The sequence below is a fragment of the Colletotrichum lupini genome, chromosome 4 (assembly GCF_023278565.1).
Source record: "Colletotrichum lupini chromosome 4, complete sequence".
NCBI classification, from domain to species: domain Eukaryota; kingdom Fungi; phylum Ascomycota; class Sordariomycetes; order Glomerellales; family Glomerellaceae; genus Colletotrichum; species Colletotrichum lupini.
Window position 1 is genome coordinate 2,280,390 of NC_064677.1, and position 24,463 is coordinate 2,304,852.

Below are 24,463 nucleotides of genomic sequence, written 5' to 3' on the forward strand. Positions count from 1 at the left end.
CATGGACATGGTCTTCAAGCTCCTGCAATGGAAAAGGAATTGCGGGGGGCTGGAGGCATCAGAGACTTCGGTCTTGGGTTCGGGGCGAGGCGGCCGTGCAAGGCCATCCCCTGGTAGACAGCCAGTCTGGACTGAGAAGTCCCAATAAAAACAGATTCTGATAAAACCACATGGAAGCGCAGCATGCTTGAAGTGATTCGTGATGCTTGTAGTCAAGGATGGTGGGAGCACCCCCTACTGATGATCTGCGGTGAAGCCAAGCAACTCGCAGCCTACCATCCTCGTGAGAGCACAGTTCCTCTTGCCTCAGACTCGCCAACCCCGAAGACTCTGGTCGATTGTCTGGCTAACTACGTTCCCTCCCAGACTGTGTCACGTCCAGTTCGCCGGGTCAGCGAGACCATCACAAATGATGAACAGGCTCAAAGTATCCACTGCAAACGCTAGAACGAGGTCTCAGAAGAGGGGAGTTGACACAGGTTCATGAAACACCACCAGCATCAACTACGGCAGAATTTCTCTATTTACATATAAATAAAGAAAAACGACTTTGTTCGCTGTTTGTCAATCGACGGCTAGCTATTTAGAGTGTCATGTGAGTTGTGGCCTGTGACGAAGAGTTAGTGGAGTTTATCCGGAGAAACCTGGCCTCGACGTCAGGCTGTGGCCCCAAAGGTAGGTACGTACAGACCATATGTAGGGGCCGCGGGCGAGCCTGGAATTTTAGTGGTTGGGGTCAGCCTGACGCGCTCCCCCAAATCGTGAGCTCTGAAGTGGGCTCCGTGCCTCGCTTTTCAGTGATAGTTGGCGGGATCTCAGCATCAGCAGCTGGTCTGGGCGGTGGACAAAGTCCAATCCAATTCAGCCCGTTACATGGTACTTACGCCCATCCATCAATCAATTCCTCCCCCTTCACCTAATTTTACAAACCATCACTTTTCCAACAACCACCCATCCCTTAATCCAGACAGCTACCAGTTAGACAATCGCGATAGTCGCGGCGGCCGCACCCCGTTCCGCATTCGTGTTATGAGCTCAACGACACTGCATCCATGATCGCAAGCCATCCGAGTCTTCCTTGCATCAATCGACAGTGCCGTTTGACCAACGTTGCGCCTTCCTTCCACGTCGCCCGCTTCTCCCGATTCTACTGCGGGCGGCACAATGTCAGACGCAGAGGCGCCTACGTCTCCGGCGCGCGGCGATGAGGGCAAATCTTTCCTCTCGCAAGCGATGACCGAAGATGACGATACCCGCATGATGGACGGAACCCCCGAGCCGGGCGAGAAGACCACGGGCCGTGGCAAGGGCAAGAACGCAGCAAAGGAATCGGCCGGAGCGGTCACGGGAAAGATCCGACACCTGAAAAAAGAAGACGGCGAGCCGCTGTGGCGCAAAGATATTCAATACGACTTTCTGAAAGCCATCTTCGATGACGAGACAACAGTCTTCACCAACTCGTACGAGCCCGAGAAGCCTCGCCAGAACTTTGCCGATCTCTACATCGACACAATGTCTCGTAGCAGCAAGACCAGCAAGGTCCTTCGCGACAAACTCCTTACCGATCGAGCCGCAGCAAAAGGCATGGCCATGGTCTGTCTGCTGGTCAACATTGGCAGAATGAATACAACGCTCAATTGTCAGTCCATCTTCACTATCAGCGTCTCTAGATATATGCTAACATGCATGCAGTCTTCCCAGAGATGCGAGCCCAGCTGCGAACCTACCATGCCATTCCCTCGCTCCAGGCGCACCAAGACGCGCATGCATACAAGCAACTCCAGGATGCTCCGAGATTGAAATCTATCCTAAAGGGTGGTGCTGAGGACCGCGAAGAGCCTTCGAGTCTTAATAAGATCAAGGCTCAGGAAGTTCCCCGGACAAACCCTGTCAACCTCTTGTTCGTCATCTGCCAGTCGGCTTCCAAGATCGCCGAGTTGCACTTCCCGCCCGGACGAGAATTCCACGACCTAGTCATGAAGACCAATTTCTCCAGCACGTCACGCGCCAAGGCATTCCTCTGGATCATGTGGTTCTACCTAGAGTCTGACTTTACGGAGGAGGGCTGCGACGAGAACCCATTTGGCCCCGGTGTGGACTATGGTGTCGATGTGGCCAACCAGGGCGTACCCGAATTAGAAGATATGACCCCTGAAGAAGAGGCTCTCGAGAACGTTGATGAAGAGGTGGAAATCAAGTTTGGCGAGGAGAAGCAGAAGATGCGTGCAAAGATTCTGGAGGCGGACCAGGCCTACCTCGTCGACAGCCAGACGAAGCGAGGTTCAAGGACTTCTCGTGTAATGGCCGAGGATGGGCCTGCCATCTTACCCCGTATCCGCCCTTCGAAACACGAGTCCGATATGGATAGCACCCGCTCGACACCACCGCCGAAAGCACTAGGACGGGGTCTTGGGGGTTCGGTCCGACGTGGCGGAGCACCTTTAAAGTACCAAATTTTCGAAGCCTCATCGCCAGCCGGTCCAGCCCACGGTTCAGCGGAGGGCATTGTTGCAAGAAAGCCCCGACCTCCCACAGCGCATCAAATTGCGGTGGAGAGGAACCGAAATCAGAGAGTCGAATACATCCTCGACCGTGGCATAAGGAGACAACACCACAAGGCCAGGAAGTTTAGACGGCAGGATGGCGCGGTGTACCGAGCCTACAAGCGTATCCAGCAGATGCCGAATCCGTTTGATGACAGCGAGGGCGAAGATGGCCCACAGCGACAGTTGGCTTCTTCCGGCGATAAGACCGTCGGCGCCTTTCGTCAAAAGGGTTTTGGTGGGCTAGTGCTCTTAACTACAGAGAACGACGATTTTGGTGAAGAGGCAAGCGCCTACGCTGCAGCGTTCAGACGCACATCACGACGGCTGGCTCGCTGGTCTGCTCACCAAGGGGAACCCCTTGGTGTTATTCCTCCTAGGAAGCGGAAGAAGGCCGATGGCGAGACGAACGGTCACGGTGAAGCTGGCGACATGACCATGGATCTAGACACACAAAGGGCCTCGGAAGCTGCAGATGGATCACAATCTCGGATGAATGGCGATGTCGACGGTGACGAGACTCTCGGCGACATCACGATGGGAGATATGACCAAGGACGATGTCGACGATGCGGACAAGACGGCTGCGCCCGACGACGACGAAGAGCTTGACGATATGGATAGGTCCCTTCTCGGCCTTGCGGCTGATGATGCAGAGGACTCCGCCTCCGACGACGAGTAGAAACCGTACCGAAAGACGGCTCTTTCACCCCGCTCGGATGGCCAACGCCGTAGCGGACGGCGGCGCACAGGTTGATGAACCTCTGTAGCCACCGTCGTCGTCGGGCGACGGCCGCAAGACGGGGGCTGTATTGATCTTCTTTCATTTTTAGTTGGTCGTTTCTTAGACTTGTGGGCGTAGGAGTTGTATACTAGCTGGAACGATGGAACAAATACACCAAAAATTGGGCGCGATGGCAATGGGAAGGAGGGGCGGTGGGAAACATTTCAAGACGCTCGAGTAGGAGGCTTCTTATAGGGCGTGTCTGGGGTGGTTTCCCTGTGGCTTTTTTGTACGGGCTTTCTTTATTTTGTCTTGCTAGTCTCCTTTTTCCTCAGCTTCGTTCCCGTCGTGCCGCAGTATGGCGCGCAAGTAAGTTACAATAGACGTCATAAATCATTCTTGATGGCCCCATGCTGCCTGCGTGCTGTAGTTGGGACGGCATTTTTTGAAGGCGAGAAGTTGAGGCAGACGCCATTGATTATGATTGTCCTCGGGGTAGTAATTGACTAGCCTTGAACCTATTTCCAAGAGAAACAATTGAAGTTGTTCGACGAGTATAGGGGCTCCGACTTGTCCGAGATTCGAAGGCGTGCTTTGGGGTTGACGACACCACTGTGACGGAGGGCAGTGTAGCAGCAGACTGCGGTTAGATGTCATCTTCTTTACTCGTCTAAACAGGATACTCTTTGGCGACTTCTTTTCAACGTCCTCTCGCTAAAGAAAGTTGATCACTTCGTTTACGTCGGGTCATGAAGTACAGTCGCGCGGAATCAAGATGCATCCATCAGGCCGTAGAGACTCTTAGCTTTACAGTCCACACCTCGTTCCCAAATGTTGGTTTCACCAGAGTGAGGGTGATGGTCACTGATTTTATCAAATCGAGAGCTGTGCAAGTCTTCAGATTAGTAGAGGACTCTAGATGATAAAATGTACACAAATGGATATGTCCTCGTAAAGAGCCATGATTAGGTATGCTTGACTTTCATTGTCCGGGGAAGGGACTTGATGTCGCAACTCTGCAGCGTGCTTGCGTGATTACTTCCCCAGACGAGAGGCTCAAAATTAAGATTCTCATCTACCCGGTCTCCGTCCCCGCCGAAAAGCAACTACATTCGATACTTTTTCATAAATACCGCCGGTATGAGGTGTAATACTGGAGAAGAGAGGATCGATTGCTGGATTCCTTGACTGGTTTGATACCAAGGGGAAATTAGGTATACCCTTGTCTATACCCAATTCAAATTGTACATGGCAACGTGTGGTCTTCCGGACAGAGAAAAAGTATTGATTACTCTGATGGCCTTCGAGGATGCATGTGGTGCAGCGGCAGGAGAAAGAACAACAGCTCATGCTACCAGGCACTTCGTCTTATTTCATTTCGGTATTGTATTTCGTTTGATGATTAGTTGCGTCAAGTCGTCTCATTACATCTCGTCACTGCAGGTGTATCGCTCTACGACTGACTGGAGAACTCAACGGCTATCTTGGACTAATAACTCTAGACCCTCCTTCCTGAACCCGATGTCCCATACTGCAGACGACCTCTAGCCCTGCTTCGTTTGTGGAGCAGACCTACGCGAGCACCTGGGTTCGCTCTCAGCAGTCGACCGAGCACTGGGCCTCATTCTGTGAGGCTGTTGGGGCAGTCAACAGAGACAAGGCAACTCTCCAGGCTCACAGCGTAGAGTGCAAGTAGCAGTTAGGTAGGTAGGTAGATGCCGATGCCTGCCACACCGCAACTTCAGGTCCTGCCACCGAATCAACGATTGACAGAGTCACTGGATGCGCCGGAAGAGAAGGAAACTAAGCATTAGACCTTTGACTCAGATCGGCCGATGGATCAACATGTCCGAACGGTTGGTTACCTACAGGTAGGCAGTACTTGAGCTACGTGGACGATACGCTTGGCCGGGTTGACTGCCTAGCAGCCGCACCTGAATGGGTGTGGGTGGTTGAAGCGGATGTTCATGTACCTACTAACCTACCTGCGCGCGCCTGCTTATAAATACAACTGCGTTCACGCGAGGTGTAACTCTGCAACCAACAACGCGCGCGGGATCGTTACGAGGGAAACTCCGCGACCATGTGTCAGATCGGGACAAAGCAGCTGCGGAGTTGCAAATGAAGAAGTAAGAAAGACAATAATTACGCCGCGCAGTCGATGTGAGCACCTCGGCCCAGTGGGTTCAAGATCGACTTTGGTTGCCTTGTCAAATACAAGAAGTGTTGATCTGACAATGTCACTTTCCAGAACTCATCTCGATTCATTGTGGTTTTCGTGCCCGTCTGTAGTCGTGTGACACAGCCACTGCCACACTACACAGCCACAGGCTGTGTGCCATAACTAGTAGCGACCAGCCACAACTGTACATAGGGGCTTCTGCCCACATTAAGGGCTTCTGCCCACATTACTTAGAAGAATTAACTACTACTTAACACATTATATTAACCCTACTTTTACCCCTAGCAATCTAGTAATATAACTTATAATACGACCTAGTACTAGGAATTTCTTTTTTATTAGCCTATTATTAAGATTTAATTTACTAAATAATCCTTACTCTACCCCTATAAAAATATAACTAATAATAACTAAGCTAAAAGCTAAATAACTATTACGTTTTTATATTAATAATATAAACTACTCCTACGTAATAAGAGTTATAAACGCTAATTAACGTTATATAATATACGTATTATAGCGAGCTAACTAAATTATTAATATTTATATTAATAAAATTAAACTAAACTACTTTATTAAATTTTTAAAATCGGTATAGGGAGTTAATATAATAATCTAATAAATTTATATTATAAAGTTCGATTACTAACTAATATTATTTAATAACGTTTAATTAATAACTCTTACTTAACTATAGTCGTCGCTTATTATACCTTTAGTACTAATAATAATATATATTACTAACCTAAGTAACTACCTCGATTTAAAAAGTCTTATTACTAACCTAAATAGCTACTACCTACGCCCTTCTTTACTTAGTAACTACGACGAGTTAATAAAGCTTTTTAAAATAGTAAATAATAATATAAATAATAATAACTAACCTACGGGTAATAATAACCTAATAAATAATCTTTTTACTGATATAATTACCTAAATTACTATAATAGTAGCTTTAATTATAAATAATATAAATAATAATAACGATAGTAGTTAATAATTAACTCTTAAACTTAATAATAATTAGTTTATATCCCTAAAGTTAGAAAAGATTAGATATTTCGATTTAACTAGTTATAATAATTCGAAGTATAGTATTACCTTTAGTACTAAGTTTACTACTTATATTAACGTTTATATTTTTTATAATAAGCTTTAATATTTCGTAATAATTAGAAGTAATATAGTTATTAAAGAGGTATAATTATCTTATTTACTAAGTATAGTATTAATATAATATATTACTAAGCTTATATAACTAAAATAACTAGCTCTATTTAATTACGAAATATAAATTATTACTAAGACTTTATAAAAGTAAAATACGAGACGGCTTGCCTACTTTTGGAAATAGTAGTCCTAATATACTATTTTTAGTACTTACTATACTAAGTAATTCTTAGCTACGCTATCCCTCGCTATTTTTATAAGCTTATATAAAGAGCGCTTACCCTACTTAACGTACCGATATACCTCGAAGTTCTTTTTATATCTCTTCTTCCTCACTATATTTATTTACGTAACTTACTTTTTTTATCGGCCCTAGCTATATATACTTTTTATTATAATACTTATATAACGTTAATAACCTTTCTTAAGCTCTTATCTTTTATAATAATTTAAATAATAAACTAAGGTTTTTATTAAAACTAACTAAAGCTAGCTAGAAGTAGACTTATATCTTTACTTTTAATTACTTATAGCGGGTATACCAATATTAAATATAGTATACCCTATTTAATAAGCTTCGGTCTCTTTTATTATAATAATATTATTAATTCCTTTAGTATCTAGCCGCTTTTAGTAATTCTGTTTACCTCGTTTAGTATCTTACGCTTACCCCTTATGTTAATTACTAATATTAAATATTAAAAACGCCTAGTAAAGCGCCTAGCGGGCCCATTACCTATTCTTATAAACCTCTCTACTTACTTACTATATTCCCCTCGCCTTATTATTAGACCTAATATTACCTCTTTTAAAAATTTAAGAAATAAATAGTAACTACGGAATACGCTATAAGATTATATAACCGTATATAATAGTCCGAGACGTCGTATTACTTTAATATACTATATTAAGTATTATAACGAGCGCTTAGAAGAAGGCCCTTAGTCTAAGCCCTTTTTTTAATAAAAAGAGGTAAGTATTAATTACGAATTAATATATTTAGGAATTACTAATCTTTTTACTTTAATAATAATTAGAGTATTAATAGTAGTAATAAGAAACTTAGTATATATTATAAAAACTAATTTTTAGCTTACTTACGAGCTAAGAGAGGGTAATATTTACTTTATTATAAGATACTTATACTTCGAGAACGTATTAATTAGGGGCTATAATAGCTAGTACTAATAAAATTACTTTATCAAATAATTTACGTCTCGACTATAGCCTAAAGTTATTATCCGCTTTAATAAGATAATAGTAATAAGAACGGCCTTATATATTTAAAATAAAGTACGCTAAACGCTTTATTACTAAATAATAGCTTACTTCTTAAGGTAGCTTAGCTTATATAATATTAGTCCGGGCCTAGGATATAAATTAAGAAATAATCTTTTATTAAGACTATTAAAATAAGCTTATGCTAATATTTTAGAATATTTAGTTATAATAGGGCTCTTAAGAACGGCTATAAATAGTTACGGAAGTCTTTATAATATTATAATCTCTTAAGAAACGGCGTTATAAATATTATAAAAAATTAAGCTATAAGTACTTAACTAGCGAGGTTATAATATAAGTATAAGTATATTATAAAACTAAAGCTTATAAAGTCCTTTATAAAGGCTCTACTTTATAAAAAGTTCTTTTATAATACGATCTATATACCGGTTACTAAGTTATTAATATTTTATTACTAACTATATCCTAAATTTATTAAAATTACTCCCTTTTTACGTAACTTTAATTCTTAAAGTTATGACGTAATATTTTTTTTAATACTAATAATAAAGCTATTAATATTATTATTTATAATAAATTCTATAAGGTATTAATAATATCCTTTTTTATTTAAGAATAAGGTATTACTCCTATCTCCTTATTTAATAAATACTTTATTATTATTATTTAATAATAGCGCGCTAATTAATTACTAAGCTAGTAATACGTATTTATAATAAAATATTTTAATTATTATAATATATAAAAGCCCGCCTAACCTCGTAATTATTATTATTACTAAGTTATTAAGTATAATAAAAAACTTTCTCCCGTTATTAATCGTATATTTATTTTTTTCTTTCCCCTTTTTATTTAGTAACCGTTTTATAAACCTTTTCCTATATAACTATACTTTTCTTTTTATAATATTCTAATTTTATATCGTTTTTTAATTATAACTTTCTTATTATACTATTACTAAGTATTTACTAAAATATTTATTATTTTATATATCTAAGATATACTTAATATAAAATATAATTTTAAAAAAGGCTTTTATAATCTCTATAATAATATTTCTTATATACGCTACTTAGTTAATATATATCGTAATATTAATAAGCTCGTTTATTTTATTAACGCTTACGTTACTAAGTATATTATTTATTAAATTAATAAGAAAAAGTATTTTACTATAAGTTATTAAGTCCTTGCTAATTTATTACTAAAATATTAAGCTAATAATATTTTTTAAGTTCTTAAAAAGCTATATAGCGCCGCTTAGTTTATTTAAAATACCCTTATAAAGTTCTATAATATGAAGTAGTAGGGTAGCCTTAATTTTATAAATATAGCCGCGTTCTTTATACTTTTAATTATATTATTAATATATAAAAAAAGGTTATTACGTATATTACTAACCCGTTAGTAAGTAATAAAAAGAAAAAGGTCTATTTTAAATAAGTTACTTTTTAAAAGCTCGTTACTAACTACGAATATTTAAACTTATTAATCTCGATTATAATAAGTTATTAGCGATCGTTTAGTAAATTTTCTTTTTATTAATTTAGATTTCTTTTTTTAAGTTAGTATTTTTAATATTAATAATAAAGCTAAGATTATTTTTTATTTTAGTTATTTTTAGCTAGCTTATTTTTATAATAATAATTATATAACTACTCTATAAAATAACCTCGACGCTCTAGCTTAGTATTATAAAAAAACTCCTTAGGGTATTATTATTATATATATTTAAGAGTTTTTTATTTTCCTTACTTTTTATAAACGCGTCGTTAAGTTTTTAATAAATAAAGTACTTATTTATATTATTATTATATATAGTACTACTCTTATTTCTTATAATCCTAAAACTTAAACTCTTATTAAAAAACGTACTTTTATTATTAACTATATTCTTAATAATAATAACGAGCGGGATAACTTTAAATTTAAATTTAAACTTAATAAATCTTAATATAAAAATACTAAATTTAAAGAGCTTAATAATAATTTAAAAAATTCTCTTTTTTAATATTATAATAAGCGCTACTATTTTAATATTAATAACTTACTAACCCCTATTTATAACGCTCTTTTTAATATAAATAAGGGTTCCCTAGCCCTTAGTTATATTATTTTAAATTTTAATAAAACTAATATTACGCTCTTTTTGCTCTAAGTAAAAGCTTTATAATAGCTTAATAAAGTTATTATTTATATTAAAATTAAAATTACGGGTTATAATTAATAGTTCGACGTTAATAAGTTATTTATAAATATTAATATTATTAAGGTCCTTTAACTTAATTAAGATTATAATAGTATTATTTTAAATAACGTCCCCCGTTCCTAACTTATTATTAATAATAATAATATTACGCCCCTTATTTTATTTTTTATTTTACTTTTTATTATAACTCTTATTATACTTCTTATTACGGCTTTTAATAATAACTAAGTAGCGAAGGCTTTATAAACTATTATTATTAATAAATATAATATTCTATATAATTTCGACTACTTCCTTCTTACTTATTATAATATTGATAAAGTTAATAGCTTTATTCTAAGTAATTAGCTAAGTATATATATAAAGCCTCTCTATTTCTTACTTATTAAGTAAATTATTATTACTAATTATTATATTTTAGAAGTATATATTAGAGCTATTATTATTATTCTTAATATTACGTAGGGTATTCCTCCTATATAGCTAAATCTTAATAATCTCTTAGTAATATGTTACTAAAAGTTATAATACTATATTCTTTTTTTAAGAATTACGCTAAGCTAAATAAAAAGGGTTCTATAAAGTATTATTAATTAACTTATTTTTAATAACTTTTTATTATAAACCTAACGTTTATTATCCTATTTTATATATACCCTTTTCTTATAATATTTAAATCTTTTAACTATTTTTATTACCCCTTTAAAATATTTAATAAGCTTTTATATATTATATTTAATAAACTACTTAGCTTATTAAATAAAATATTATAAATTTCTTCCCTCGCCTTATTTCGTAACGATTTCTTTAACTTTTTAAATATTTTACTTATTTTCTAACTTCAAAAAATTTACTATTTAATTACTAACCGTTTAGTAATTTCCCTATAGTTTAAGCTAAAAAACTAGGAAAATATTATATATTTTCTAATACTATTTTGAAAAATGTACTTAGTAAGCCTATTCCCTACCCTTTTAGTTATTACTATTTTAATATATCTCGGCGCTAGTTTATTATTTCTAAATTATATATTTTTTATTAATAAGCCAACGACCTCTTTATAATTAAACTCCTTTAGGGTATATCTTTTATTATAATAAGCTACTTAGTTCTTAAAAACTTATATTTATATTTATATAGCCTAGGCCCTAATTTCCTTAATTTCTTAAACCCTTTTTTAAACCCCTTAGATTATAGCTTTATAATTAAATATATATTTAATATACTTAAAATAATAGCTATATAATACTATATACGGGGATATTTTTATAATAGAATATTAGCTATTATTATATATAAACTCGGCCTTTTTTAATTATATTACTTATTTATTTAATAAGCCCTTAGTATAGATCTTTAAATACTTTTTTAATATTTAATAAATCCGCTCTATTTAGCTATCCGTTTATAAGTAATATATAATAAATAATTAGTAACGTATTACCTATTCTTTAATAAACTCTTTTTAAAATGCGCTTATAAAAAGTTTATTTTTATTTATAATAATACTTTCTAATATACCGAACTTATATTTAACTTCTTTATATAAAATACTTATTATTTATATTACGTTAAGTATCTTAATAATAAGTAAGAACTTTATAAACTTTATTATATAATAAATAATAATTAAAATATTATTATATTTTATATTATTATTATAAGTACTTAATAATAACCCCGTAATAAGATTTATAAATATTTCTTAAAATAGATATAAAAATAGTAATAATAACTATAACTACTTATACGGCTTATATTTTAAAGTTATAACTTTTAAATAATACTTATAGTTCTTAATATATTCTTAAATATTTTATTAAATATCTTCTTAATAAAACTTTTTTTAAATTAGTTCGAGAGTTTTCGTAGCTCCTATATAACTTACCCTATAATCGTTATAATATTAATAAAAGATCTTTATTTAAAAAGACTTTACTTAAAAAATAACGAGTCTTTTTTTGAAAAATAGTATACTCTATTTATTAAGTAAATATACTCTTAGCTCGTTTATTATAATATAACTTCTTATTAATTATAATATATAAAACTCGTTTTTAGTTTATAATTTTTTAACAAGCTTTTCAATTTTTAATAAAAAAAGAAATAAATACCGTTTTATTTTTTATAAGCTTTTTTATAATAAGACGTAAAATATACTATTTTAATATAATAACCCTAGCTTTATCTAATTCCTTTTTATTTTTATTAAATTATTAACGAGCGTTTATTAACAACTCTTTTATTTTCTTATTTTAAGTTGTTATAATAACAACTATTACTATTTTATTAATACGCCCTATAATACGCTATTAATATAAAAAAGAGGATTCCTTATCCTTAGAACTAATTAATATTTAACTAGGATTATAAAAAGAGGCCTTAACTACTTAAATATACACTTTAGTAATATTATTTTATCTTTTTAAACTAATTATTTTTTATTAAACGTTAAGTAGTAATTTACTAATAAAACGTAGTTTTTAAATTAATATAAAAAAGATATCTTTATAAAACACTTCCCCCTCTATATAATTTAGTTTCTTAAATAAACCGTTTACTAAGTTCGTTTTTTTAATTAGTATTTTAAATTAAAATTAAATATTAATAATTTATATACTTACTTCGCGAGCCTTTTTTAAAAATCTTACGTTAATATACTAATTATTTTTTTAAATACTTAGTAATCCGTTAGAATTATAAACTTTTATAAAAAGCTTTAGAAATAATAAGCCTAGTACTCTAGCCCTTTTATTAAAATAAATAGTTCTTATTAACCCATAGTGTATTATTACTCCGTATTTAAATACTTCCGTAATTAATAAATAACGAGTTACTATTCTCTATTAGCTTATTATAATAAAATTACTATAATAGCTTTAATTAAAACGTTAGTTTTTACTTATATAATACGTTATAAGTTCTAATACGTAAGTACGGTTATTAAAATAAAAGCGACTTTTAGCTAATTAAATACCTCGTCTACTTTTTTAATCTATTAAAAATCTTTTATTTACCCCTTTTCTATTTTTAATAATATTATTATCGGTATAATAATATTTAAATATTTAGTAATAAATCTTTAATAAAAGCTATAGAACCCTAAGAATACTTAAATATCTTTAATAAACTCTAGTACTTTCTAATTAATAATCATTCGTATTCGTAACGAGTTAATCTTAATTCCTTTTAATATAATAATATAATTTAAGAACTCGACCCTTTTTTAATAAAACGAGTATTTTAATAGTTTAGTAAAAAGCCCGTATAACTATAAATATTAGAGGACCTTTTTAATATCTTCTATATACTACTCTTTTATTATTAAATTAATTATTAAATTATTTATATATATTATATAATAAGTATTTAATAAGTTAGTAAGTATTTAGTAAATATATGCTTAAAACGTTACGGGTACGTTCGTTAATTTAAAAAGTATAATAATATATTTAAAATAACTATATTAGCTCTAGAACGCTATTTTGTATTAGTTTTCTTTTTTAATTTTGTTACGAAGATAACTTTGTTTACCTTATTATTCGCCTTATTATCAATATTACGTAAGCAAACTATATACCATACTAATCTACGATTTCTATAGATTATTATAGGTATTGATTATGTAAGCAATACTGCTTATATAAGCTTACGTGAGCAATGGAAAGTACTGGAAGGTAACTAAATAATCTGGAATTTACTCGAGGCGGAATTACGTACTACGATTACGCATTCACTTACGAATACGCTTATTAATTATATCATAATTAATAAGCAATGGAATATTCTAGTAGGAGGTTTTTATGCCTATATGTAGGCGTGTATTTGCCTACCTAGACCTTTCGTTAAGCAAGCAACTTCTCATATAGTAATTCAACTATATTACTCTCTTTACTACAAAAACCTCTTTTATATACGCTTATATCCCCTATATTCATATATTCTTGCTTCTATATGAATATTCACTTTTTATATTCTTTATAAGAATATCCCGCATTACCTCGTTAAAGCTATACGTGCTAGAAATACTTCTATATAATAACTTATAAAAACCTCGACTTTATATATATTATTATTATAGAGCTCCGTATTATAAAAGAAGCCCTTATCCGAGCTTATATTAATAATATAACTATAATTAAAAAGTTAGAATAATTAGAGAACGGCTCTTAGGCTAGCTCTATTTAAGATATTACTACCCTTGGTATATTAGAGTAGCGGCTAGTATATTTAAAAACGTAGGGTAGCTACGAAATTACTTTAGTCTCGTCTTATCTTATTATTTATAGTTTTTAAAAAATACTTAACGTACTTATTTTTATAAGTAATAATATTAGTTTTAAATTTAATTATTAATTTTAGCATATTATAAAGTATTTAGAGAATGCTCATTATAGTATAAATAAGTATTATTTAGAGTATATTATTAATAAGATTAGAAATAGTACTATAGAGTTTATATACTTATTATTAATTTTTAACGAGATTGTTATAGCTAAGTAGTTACTTTATAAGCTTAAGATAGTTTATATTAGCCCGATTATTATAAATAACGCTAATTATAAGCTAAATATACTTACGATTATATTTAAAAACGTTTATTAAAAACGCTTTATATTTACTAAGCTTATATATATTAATAAGCTTTTAAAGTTTTAATAAAAGCGCCGTTTTTATAATAAGCTACTTATATATTTTTATAACTAAGCTATATTAAGGTACTTAAATAATACGGCTATTTTTTAAAAATATATTAAGTACGTTACTTAGCTAGTTAATATAATATAGCCCCTTTTTATAAAGGACTACGTAGTTAAGGTTTTTAAATAGACTTATTAAACTTTAAATAGAAATAATAAAAGTAATAAAAGTAATAGAAATAATAAAAGTATTAGAGGTATTAAATAGGACTAAGGTTATACTTCTAATTATAAAACGATTCTTAAAGCCTTATATTAAAAACTTAAGAATAGTAATATTTATTTTATTTATAATAATACTAAATATATTTCTAAGGACTACTTTAAGAAGTTAAAAACTATTATAATTATTATTAACGTTATTATAGGCCTTATTAAAATAGAGTTAAGTTTAAAAAACTAAACCTCTTAATAAAAATAAACTCTTAGCTAGGGGATATATATAAAAAAAATAGAAAATTAGTAATTAATTTAGTAAACTTATAAGATCTTACAGGGGGTTAGCTTTTTAAAATAGAGCTTATATTAATATTTAATAAATATAGAATTTACTTAAGAGCCTTATTTAATATAGGAGCTAATAAGTATAGATTTATAAATAACTATATAACCCCTTTATTATAATAGTTCTATATAACTTTATTCTATAAATTACTATACTTAATCCTTATTACTAAGTTTAATAAAGAGTAATTAAATAATACTAGCATAGTATAAATTATTAATTTATATATTAATTAATAGGTCTTTTTAAAAGTACCCCTTTTTTAGCTTAATATAGGCTATTATAACTTAATTTTAAAGTAAAAGTAGTTCGAATATTACGGGGTAAACTTTAATATTTATTATTAATAATTAATATAGCTTAAGGACTTATTATTATAAGAGACGCTTTTTATTATTATTAGGGATATTAAGGACCTATATACCCCGGAAGTTATTAATATAAAATATTAAATCGATACTAATTATTAATAAGACTTATTTAAAATAAATATAACTTATTATAACTAAAAGCTTTATAATAGCGAGTAAAGGGTATACTAATTAGGATATTATTATACTTATTAAAAATAATAACTTATTAAATATAATAATTAAATAAAACTAAGAATATAAAAAAAATAGAATGCGCCCTTAATAATATTATTATTACTTTTATAAAAAAAATTAGATAGTAAAAACTATACTTAGTAGCGTTATAAATAGATATTATTTTTATTAGTACTCCCGTATTTAAAAGAAACTTAAGGTAGAACGATATTAAAATAGGTTTTATATTATTTTATAAACTATACCGTATTATAAAAAATAAAAAAAAGGAAGTAAACCCTTTATATAACAATAACTAAGTTATTTATAACTTTATAATAATTAATTTATTAAAATACTTATAGCCTTAGACCGACGTTTTTAATAAAATAACTAGTAATATATTTATATTTTATAAGCTATAGAATTATAAAATCGAGCTTTTAAATAGTAATAAGGAGAAGTTAATCTATTACTTTTTTTATAAGTAGTTAGTATTAAAACTAAAAGCTATAAGAGCTTATTTATTAAAGTACTTATAAAAGGGATTTATTAAGCTAAGTAATACTCTTTTTATATTATTAACACTATTTATAAAAAAATATAATAATAATTTACGTTTTTATATTAACTTTTATAAACTAAATAAGGTTATAAAAAAAGACTACTATTTATTATTACTTATTAATAAGACCCTCGCGCGGCTAAGTAGGGTAAAAGTATTTATAAAACTAAATAGTAAGTAGGCTTTTTATTATATTTACCTCGACTTAGTTTTTAAAGACTTAATAATATTTAGAACTTATTATAGAGTATATAAATATAAAATAGTACTTTTTGAGTTTTATAATAAGCTTATTATATACTAACGATATATAAACGAAATATTAATAAAGTACTTAGATAATTTTTATATAGCGTATATAAATAATATTTTAATTTTTTTAAATAATCCTTTTTAATATTAAGAATATATTATTAAAGTATTAAACTATTTATAAAAAATAAGTTTATAAGTAGATATTAAAAAGTATAAATTTAGTATTATTTTTATAAAATACTTAGGCTTTATAGTTTTTATAAAAAGTATATAGCTTAATAAAGAAAAAGCTTTTATAATTAAAGGTTAAAAGCTACTTATATTACTTAAGGGTATTTAGTCTTTTTTTAGGTTTTATAACTTTTATAAGAGATTTATAAGGGATTATAATTACTTAGTTAGGCTATTTATAAAATTAATAAATAAGGGAGTTCTTTTTAATTTTAATACTAATTATAAAACGGCTTTTAAAGTTATAAAACTAGTATTAACGTTAGTATTAATTCTTTATTATTTTAAACTAGAGTTATTAATATAATTAAAAACCGACGCTTTTAACTTAGTATATACTAAAGCGCTATTATAATAATAAGAAAATAATAACTTATAATACTTAGTAACTCTTTATTTAAAAATAATAAGCGGTATAAAGCTTAATTATATTATTTATAATAAAGAAATATTAGTAATAGTATTATATTTAAAAGAATAGTACGCGGAGCTTATAAGCTATAAGTATAAGTTCGACATTATTATAAATTATTAATTATTACTATTTTTTATAATTAAGTACTTATTTAACTTATAATAAGCCCGCTAAACTAATATACTAACGGATTTTAATTTTTAAATTTATTATTATTTAGGGAAAAAGAACGTATTAACTAACGCTTTATTATAAAAAATAGAGGATATTTATACTTAATAAGTATTAAAAAAAGTTAATAAAAATTAAGTTTTTTTATTATTAAAATTATTATTTTTTAATATCATAATAAAGTTATAAGTATTATTAAGCGCTATAATTAATTAACTATAGTTTATAATTAGCTCGCTCTTATTAAAAAACGAGCTCTAGGGGTACTTATTAATAAAAAAGATTTTGAAGCTTAATAAAGACTTTATTATAATATCTTTTATATTAATATAAGTATTAATAATTAAAGAATACGAGTATTAGTTTATTTAAAATAATAAATTATTAATAATAAATAAGAAGCTTATAGTATTTAAAAAAGAGAACTTTTATATTATAGTTATTCGTAAGGTTTATAAATAAAAGCTCTTTACTTACTTAGGGTATAATAAAGTTATAAAAATAATTAAATAGTAATATTATTAACTAAGCTTAATAATAAATACTTATTAATATATACGAAACTATTATACTTATTACTAATTATAAAAGCTATATAATAAGCCCCTAGGAGAGCTAAGGCTATTTTTAATACCTAATTACTTATAATAATATATTTTTATTAATTTTATAACTATTTTTATTAATTAAAAAGGATTTAATAATATTTAAATAATAATAAACTACTTAAATAAGAGGGTAATATTTATTTTTTCATTATAAAACTATTATAATAAAGAATATAAGCTAAATGTCTTATAAACGGGTATTACTTATTTTTAGCTTATTAAAGATTATTATATTAGACCGAGGCCCCTAATCTATTTTTAATTTTTAAGGGGAGCTTTATAAAATTTATAGGGTTAAGTTATAGTTATTAACGGCCGATTACCCTTAAATAAATAGTTAAATAGAGGTACTAAATTAGTATATTTTATAGTAATTAAGATTACTAATTAATTAATATTAAAATAATTAAAGCAATATACTATTTATAGTTAACTTTGCTTATATAACTTAGTTGAGCGAAATTATAAGGTTATTATTATATAAAATAGAATTCGGTCGTTAATTATAGCTCTTTTTTAATTAATCTAAACGAACTTATTAATTTAGTTTTATAAAAACAAACTCAATTATATTAATATATAGCGTATAGTTTAGGGGATATACGAGGCTTAAGAGACTACTAAGGGTAATATAAAGGTTATTTAAGTATAATATAAAAGGTATACTAACTATTACTAGCGCTTAGATAATTTAAAACTAAGAGACCGGGTTTTTATTAATACCTCGTACTAAAGGTTTATTAATATAAATAAATTATAATAACCGTAGGCCGGGCTATAGCTTATTATTAGTACTAAATAGGGGAGTATATAAATTATAAAACTATTAACGAGTAGCTAAGTATACTTAGTTTTTTACTTAAATAAGTTAAAAAAGGTTATTAACGACTTATTACCTAAGTAGAACTAAGACTTATTATTATTAATTATTAATAATAATAGCAAATTAAAGTATAAAGTTTTAAAAGTTATTAAATTATACTTATATAAGGGAAAACTATAGTATTAAGTAAATTAAAAAGGGTATAATACGGATCTAACTTAGTATAATATAAAGAGCTTTAAGTATGTATTAATAGTATTCTAAGCGTTTTATTATTAATACTTAATTACTAAGGGCCCGCGATAAAACTTAGATATATAAATAGAAGCTATTACGGCTAGCGATTTACTATTACTAAGGGATAATAATAATATAATAATAGTAATTATAGCTATAGATTTATTAAAATAAGGGGTAATTTAGAGGTTCATTTTTTAGCGCTATAAATAGCGCCCTTTAGTATAAAGGGGGGGGTAATATTATAATAATAAGTATAAGGGCCCTATAGGCCCTATAACTTAGCTTTAGGCTACGAAGCTAAGTTTTTAATAATTACGTAATAAGCTAGGCCGCTAGGCTTAAAAGACTAGCTTATTAATTTTTACTTATTATTTTATTTTTTGTTTTTTTATATTAAGTTTTTAGTTAATTAAGTTAATATAGTAGCGTTCTAACTTATTTTAAGATCCTTTTTATAATAAATTAAAGCTTATTATTTAAACTTTAAACTTTTTTATCTCGCTATACTTACTTACGGGTTACTTAGTATATATATACCGTAATTACGTAAAGTAGTTATAATTACTTACGGTTATAATTATTTATAGTGATAATTACTTATTTAATTACTTACTTAATTACTTACTTAATTACTTACTTAATTATTTATATTTATAAGTAATTATAATTATAAGTAATTGCGACTATAGGTAATTATAACCGAACGTATCTACGGCTATTTTATATAACTACTCTAGGTAGCTTGTGAGTAAGTATAGCGGGTATAAGTATAGGGCTATAGCCCGAGCTCTATAGTTATGAGCCCTTATTAGTTTAAAAAGTAGATTATTACCTAGATAGCTAAATAGTACTACCTAGATAGCAAAACTTAAGGGTAATATAAGGGCAGGGTTAGTTAGTTTATAATATATTATTTTTTAATTATATAAAGTAAGGTATATTAAAGTAATACCTATTTATTTAAATGAAATTAGTATATAAAGAAGTATAGACCGATGTATTATATTAATAATATATATATATATAGTTTATTACGCCCCGGCTAAGCTATTAGGGTTTAAATAATTATTTATATAATTTCTACCTTCGTTTATATACTTACTTCTTAAAAGCCCATAAGCTTAATATTTATTATTATATATATTATTTTTAAAATTTAATAATATAATATAGCCGTTCGTTTTTATATTTAAAGCTTTTTAAGCGTTCTAGTTTTATATATAGATAGGTATTAATAAAAAGGGTAGTACTAAAGAGAAAAGAGTAGCGTCTTTTAGTACGTCTAACTAACTTAATAAGCCTAGTCCATATTAGCCTTAGCGCGTACTATATAATAACTTAAATTAGTAATCTAAAAAAAACGTACTAAGTTATTATAAAAGTTATATATATAAATATTTAATAGTTAGCCTCGTTTTATAGTATATTAGTACTAAATTAAGTATAGCGAGCGGGTTCCTTATTTATTTAATAAGGCTTTTTGAAAATACGCTCTTTATACTTTTAGGGCTAGGGCCTCTTAACTAATTAAAAAGTATTTTTACCTTAACCTTAGCTATTTTTCCTATTCTTAGCTTATTTAGTTAGTTATATTAGAAAGTTAGTATATAGTACGTAATAACTACTTATACGTAGTTATATGGTTATTATACCCCATATAGCTTAGGAAGTAGGGGTAATACTTAATTATTACTTTTATAAAGCTATAGTAATACTATTACGGATGCCTACTTATATTTTTATACTTCCATTTACTAATTTTTATATCCGTTCTAGTTAGAAAAATAGGGCGTAATAATTTAATAAGAGAGTCCCCGGTTATAACTCTTCGCTTTTAATAATAATATTCCTTATTTATAATTTCTTCGTTACTTTCGTAAGTAAATAATTACTTCTTAGTTAAGTAACGCTCTATAGCCCCGCTTTTGCCTTATATATATTAACCTATTTACTTTTTATTTTTTAAATTAGTAAGTATATTTACCTTTATTAGAGGGTTAGTTTTATTAACTATTTAGGTATAAGAGAGCTTTATTAAGGGACGTAATATATAAAGCGACGTAGTTTATACTGAATAGGGGCTTATATTTAACTAAAAGTCTTTTAATAGTAGTATTATAATAACAGTAAAGAAACCGTCCGTTAGTTATAATAACTTAGGGCGTAGTTCGGATAATAATCTAAGGTTTATTAGTAGTTTTAATAATATATTTATTAATTTAAGTAACTATTTAACGAAGTCCCCCCCTTTCTTTTTCTATTACTTTTATTAATAAGACTAATTTTATATCGTACGTACTTATAAATAATAATAATTAAGATTAGTACTCCGAAGTTATCTTGTCTATATTATAATAAATTATTCTTTTTTATAAAATATAGCTTTACGGGTTATTTATTTATTTATCCGAGCTAAGTAAGGAGCATAATTTAGGGGGGAATATGTTTTTATATTTTTATAAATCGCTTCTATTTTTAAAAATATTATTTAGCGCATTACTATTGTATTAAGTATCGGGTCTATTTTTAATTATATCAGTATTATTAATAATAGTAATACGTATTAACTACTTATTTATAGCCCTACTCTAACTAAAAATAATACTATATATAAACTATATAAAGCTATTCATATTATTAGTCTAGCCGATTTTAAGTACCGCATTGCGAGTATTTATAAATAAAAAGTATTATTAAAAAGTAATAAATAAAAGAGCGATATTATAGATAAAATTATTAAAATCTCGGCGGCGCTCTTCGTATTTCGTAGCGAGAAGTTCTTTAAAATATCTACGATTCTTAGCGTATTTTATAATAATAATAATGTTAATAAAATTAGCGTTCTTTTTAAAAAGTAAGACTACGATCGTATTAAACCGCCGCTAGTAATTACTCTATATTATTTTTAAATTATAAAAGTCCGGCTTAGCTATTCGTTTCTAGGCCTTGCTTTTTTTATATATTATTTTTAGTAACTAAAAAGCAGGTATTATATAATTCTATTTTAAGTACTAATCATAGTTAAATCGCTAGTTAGGTAGTCGAGTTTATTAAGTATATAAGTAGGTAGATTAAGTAAATAGTAATATATAAAGCTCGATACGTATATATATAAAGAAAGTAAATATATAAAGAGAAAAGATACTATAATAAGATAAATAGCTAGTTTAGAGGTTAAGTAGTAAAAAAGGTATTATTTTTAAAATTAGGGGCTTCTTATATATAAGGGATAATACGGTCTAATTATTAACTAACTTTAGTACTAATTATAACCCTATTTAATAAACGAGCGCGCGCTCTTTTTTTAAGTATAAGCGCTAAACTAGCGCTACTTATCTCTAGTCCGGAATATAAGCATAAGTACTTTACTAGGTATTTCCTTAATAAGGTCTTGATAATTACTTATAATACCCTACTTTAGCTTATAATAAAGTTATAAAGGACTCCTAAAGCTATACTACCTTACTTACTCGCTTTTATTATTAAAATAAGTTCTAATAGTAGCGAATTAACTTAGGCTTTTAATAACTTTATTAATTTATAACGGCGTATAAACTAAGTTAAAATAGAATACTAAGAGAATAGCTAATTAGCTAAGTAAAATAAGACCTATATAATAATAAAAATAATAATATTACTAAATCTTAATAATCTTAAGCTTACCGAAGTTATTAAGGCTTTTTTTAATATATCCCTTATTTTGTTACTTAAAGCTCGTCTTATTTTTATTTATTATTACTAACTACGTAATACTAACTTTATTATAATTCCTTTATTATATAAAATTAGTAAATAAAATATAGTTAATATAATATAGCGCGCGCAGGACAAGAACTTTATTTTATACGTTTTTCTTAACTACCCTCTCTACGGTCCGAGATTTATATAGTTTATATTTTTATAAGTTCGGTATAATATTTACTATGATCCTACTAATAACGACTACGTTTTAATTAATAAATCGTATATAGATTTTTATTTTACTAGTTTATATTCTTTAATAAGCCGCCGTTACTTATTATATAACTAGACTAAAGTAATTAAGCTTAGTTAATATATAAAGAATTTCGGTAAAGTTTAAGAACCTTATAACTAAGTAATATATTACTAACTTCTTAATATAATAGAGGTAATTTACTATTACTTTATATAAAAGCCTACTTAGCTATTTAGCTTTTATTAAGCGCCTTATATTTAATAAAAAATAAAAAGCTAATAAATAACGAAAATAAGAGGGGGGAGAGGTAAAAGTCGTTCTAATTATAATTATAAACGTAATACGTAAATTAACTAATACTACTATTATTAATAGTATTAAATACCTTAATCTTATTATTCTAACCTCGCAGGAGATTATTTAAATAAGTAATATATTACTTCTTAACTTCTTAAATAGAGGAGTTACTATTATTTATTTAAAGTAGGTTAAGGATGACGAGGTTAGTTATTTATCTCTAAGTAGAGGGGCTAGCGGGGTTTCTAAGTACGGTAATTAGACTACTTATAGACTTTATTAGCTTGAGCGAATTACTAATACGCTATTAGCTAGTCTCACTCCCTATAATATCGATATCCCCTCATTCTGCACTCGATGGTATAGTATCGAAAAGTCGGTGGCTAATAAGTAGTATCTATCAAGGTGGGTCTTACGACGCTCTTTTGGCCTCTATCAGCAGTAGAGTGAGACCTGTTATAAACGGCCAAAGCAAGGGCAAAGGATAGTATAAGACCGAGCAAGACACTATATAAGCGACCGGCTAGGGCCTTCTCGACGGCACTCAGGATCGCTTACAGAGCGTGCAACAGACGTACATAGCCTTGTCCGACAATGCAGGAGCATATTCGAAGAAGATCGACGTGGCTCTACCTGAAAACCACACGCGTAAGCTGTGTGACGAACTATTATGGAAAGAAGCCAGCATCTTAGGGCAACTACGCACCGAAATGGCAAGACTCAATTGGTAGCACGCAGTGTACGGAACAGCGAACTCGATTACTTCAACGGATGGAAGCGCGCAGAGGCAACCTATTATATTTTCTTAGAGGAAAGAGCGCATCAGACTCTAGGGGCTGGTCGCCACGGGAACATGTCGTTTCTAAGACAATCAAGCTTGCCATGAGCACGGAGAGGCTGGATGCACACATCAGCCAGCGACAAAAGACCAATGACCAACGCCCCAAATCAACACCAACATACTAACCAATGACACCCCCCCCCCCCCCCCCCGCACTTGTGCTTTCGACATCGGGACCAGCTGAGGCCGCCGAGGCCGCCGCCGATGGGGCGCCGAACACTTTGAGAAGCAACACTGAGAAGACTTGTATCTCATCCCGCGAGCAACCGCAGCAGTGAT

The 24,463-nt window shown here is 29.6% G+C and overlaps 5 protein-coding genes across 5 annotated transcripts; all 5 read left to right on the top strand.

The window, feature by feature from the left end:
• Position 1: 1 nt before the first annotated feature.
• CLUP02_07840 (uncharacterized protein) lies at positions 2–1,056 on the top strand (the record flags this gene model as incomplete). The annotated part of the gene is made up of 4 exons (XM_049286832.1): positions 2–138; positions 213–427; positions 625–761; positions 805–1,056. 4 exons carry the CDS (start codon positions 2–4, stop codon positions 1,054–1,056), a joined length of 741 nt encoding a protein of 246 aa, XP_049143975.1.
• Positions 1,057–1,164: 108 nt separating this feature from the next.
• CLUP02_07841 (INO80 chromatin remodeling complex Ies1) lies at positions 1,165–3,224 on the top strand (the record flags this gene model as incomplete). The annotated part of the gene is made up of 2 exons (XM_049286833.1): positions 1,165–1,639; positions 1,693–3,224. The coding sequence occupies 2 exons, from the start codon at positions 1,165–1,167 to the stop codon at positions 3,222–3,224; spliced, it is 2,007 nt and encodes a 668-aa protein (XP_049143976.1).
• A 37-nt stretch (positions 3,225–3,261) lies between these two features.
• CLUP02_07842 (uncharacterized protein) lies at positions 3,262–3,916 on the top strand (the record flags this gene model as incomplete). Its single annotated transcript, XM_049286834.1, has 6 exons — positions 3,262–3,273; positions 3,313–3,351; positions 3,405–3,503; positions 3,602–3,635; positions 3,697–3,752; positions 3,854–3,916. The coding sequence occupies 6 exons, from the start codon at positions 3,262–3,264 to the stop codon at positions 3,914–3,916; spliced, it is 303 nt and encodes a 100-aa protein (XP_049143977.1).
• A 99-nt stretch (positions 3,917–4,015) lies between these two features.
• CLUP02_07843 (uncharacterized protein) lies at positions 4,016–5,080 on the top strand (the record flags this gene model as incomplete). Its single annotated transcript, XM_049286835.1, has 5 exons — positions 4,016–4,114; positions 4,289–4,404; positions 4,541–4,711; positions 4,815–4,947; positions 5,012–5,080. The coding sequence occupies 5 exons, from the start codon at positions 4,016–4,018 to the stop codon at positions 5,078–5,080; spliced, it is 588 nt and encodes a 195-aa protein (XP_049143978.1).
• Positions 5,081–13,729: 8,649 nt separating this feature from the next.
• CLUP02_07844 (uncharacterized protein) lies at positions 13,730–24,462 on the top strand (the record flags this gene model as incomplete). Its single annotated transcript, XM_049286836.1, has 4 exons — positions 13,730–13,746; positions 23,710–23,722; positions 23,892–23,991; positions 24,365–24,462. 4 exons carry the CDS (start codon positions 13,730–13,732, stop codon positions 24,460–24,462), a joined length of 228 nt encoding a protein of 75 aa, XP_049143979.1.
• Position 24,463: the final 1 nt, after the last annotated feature.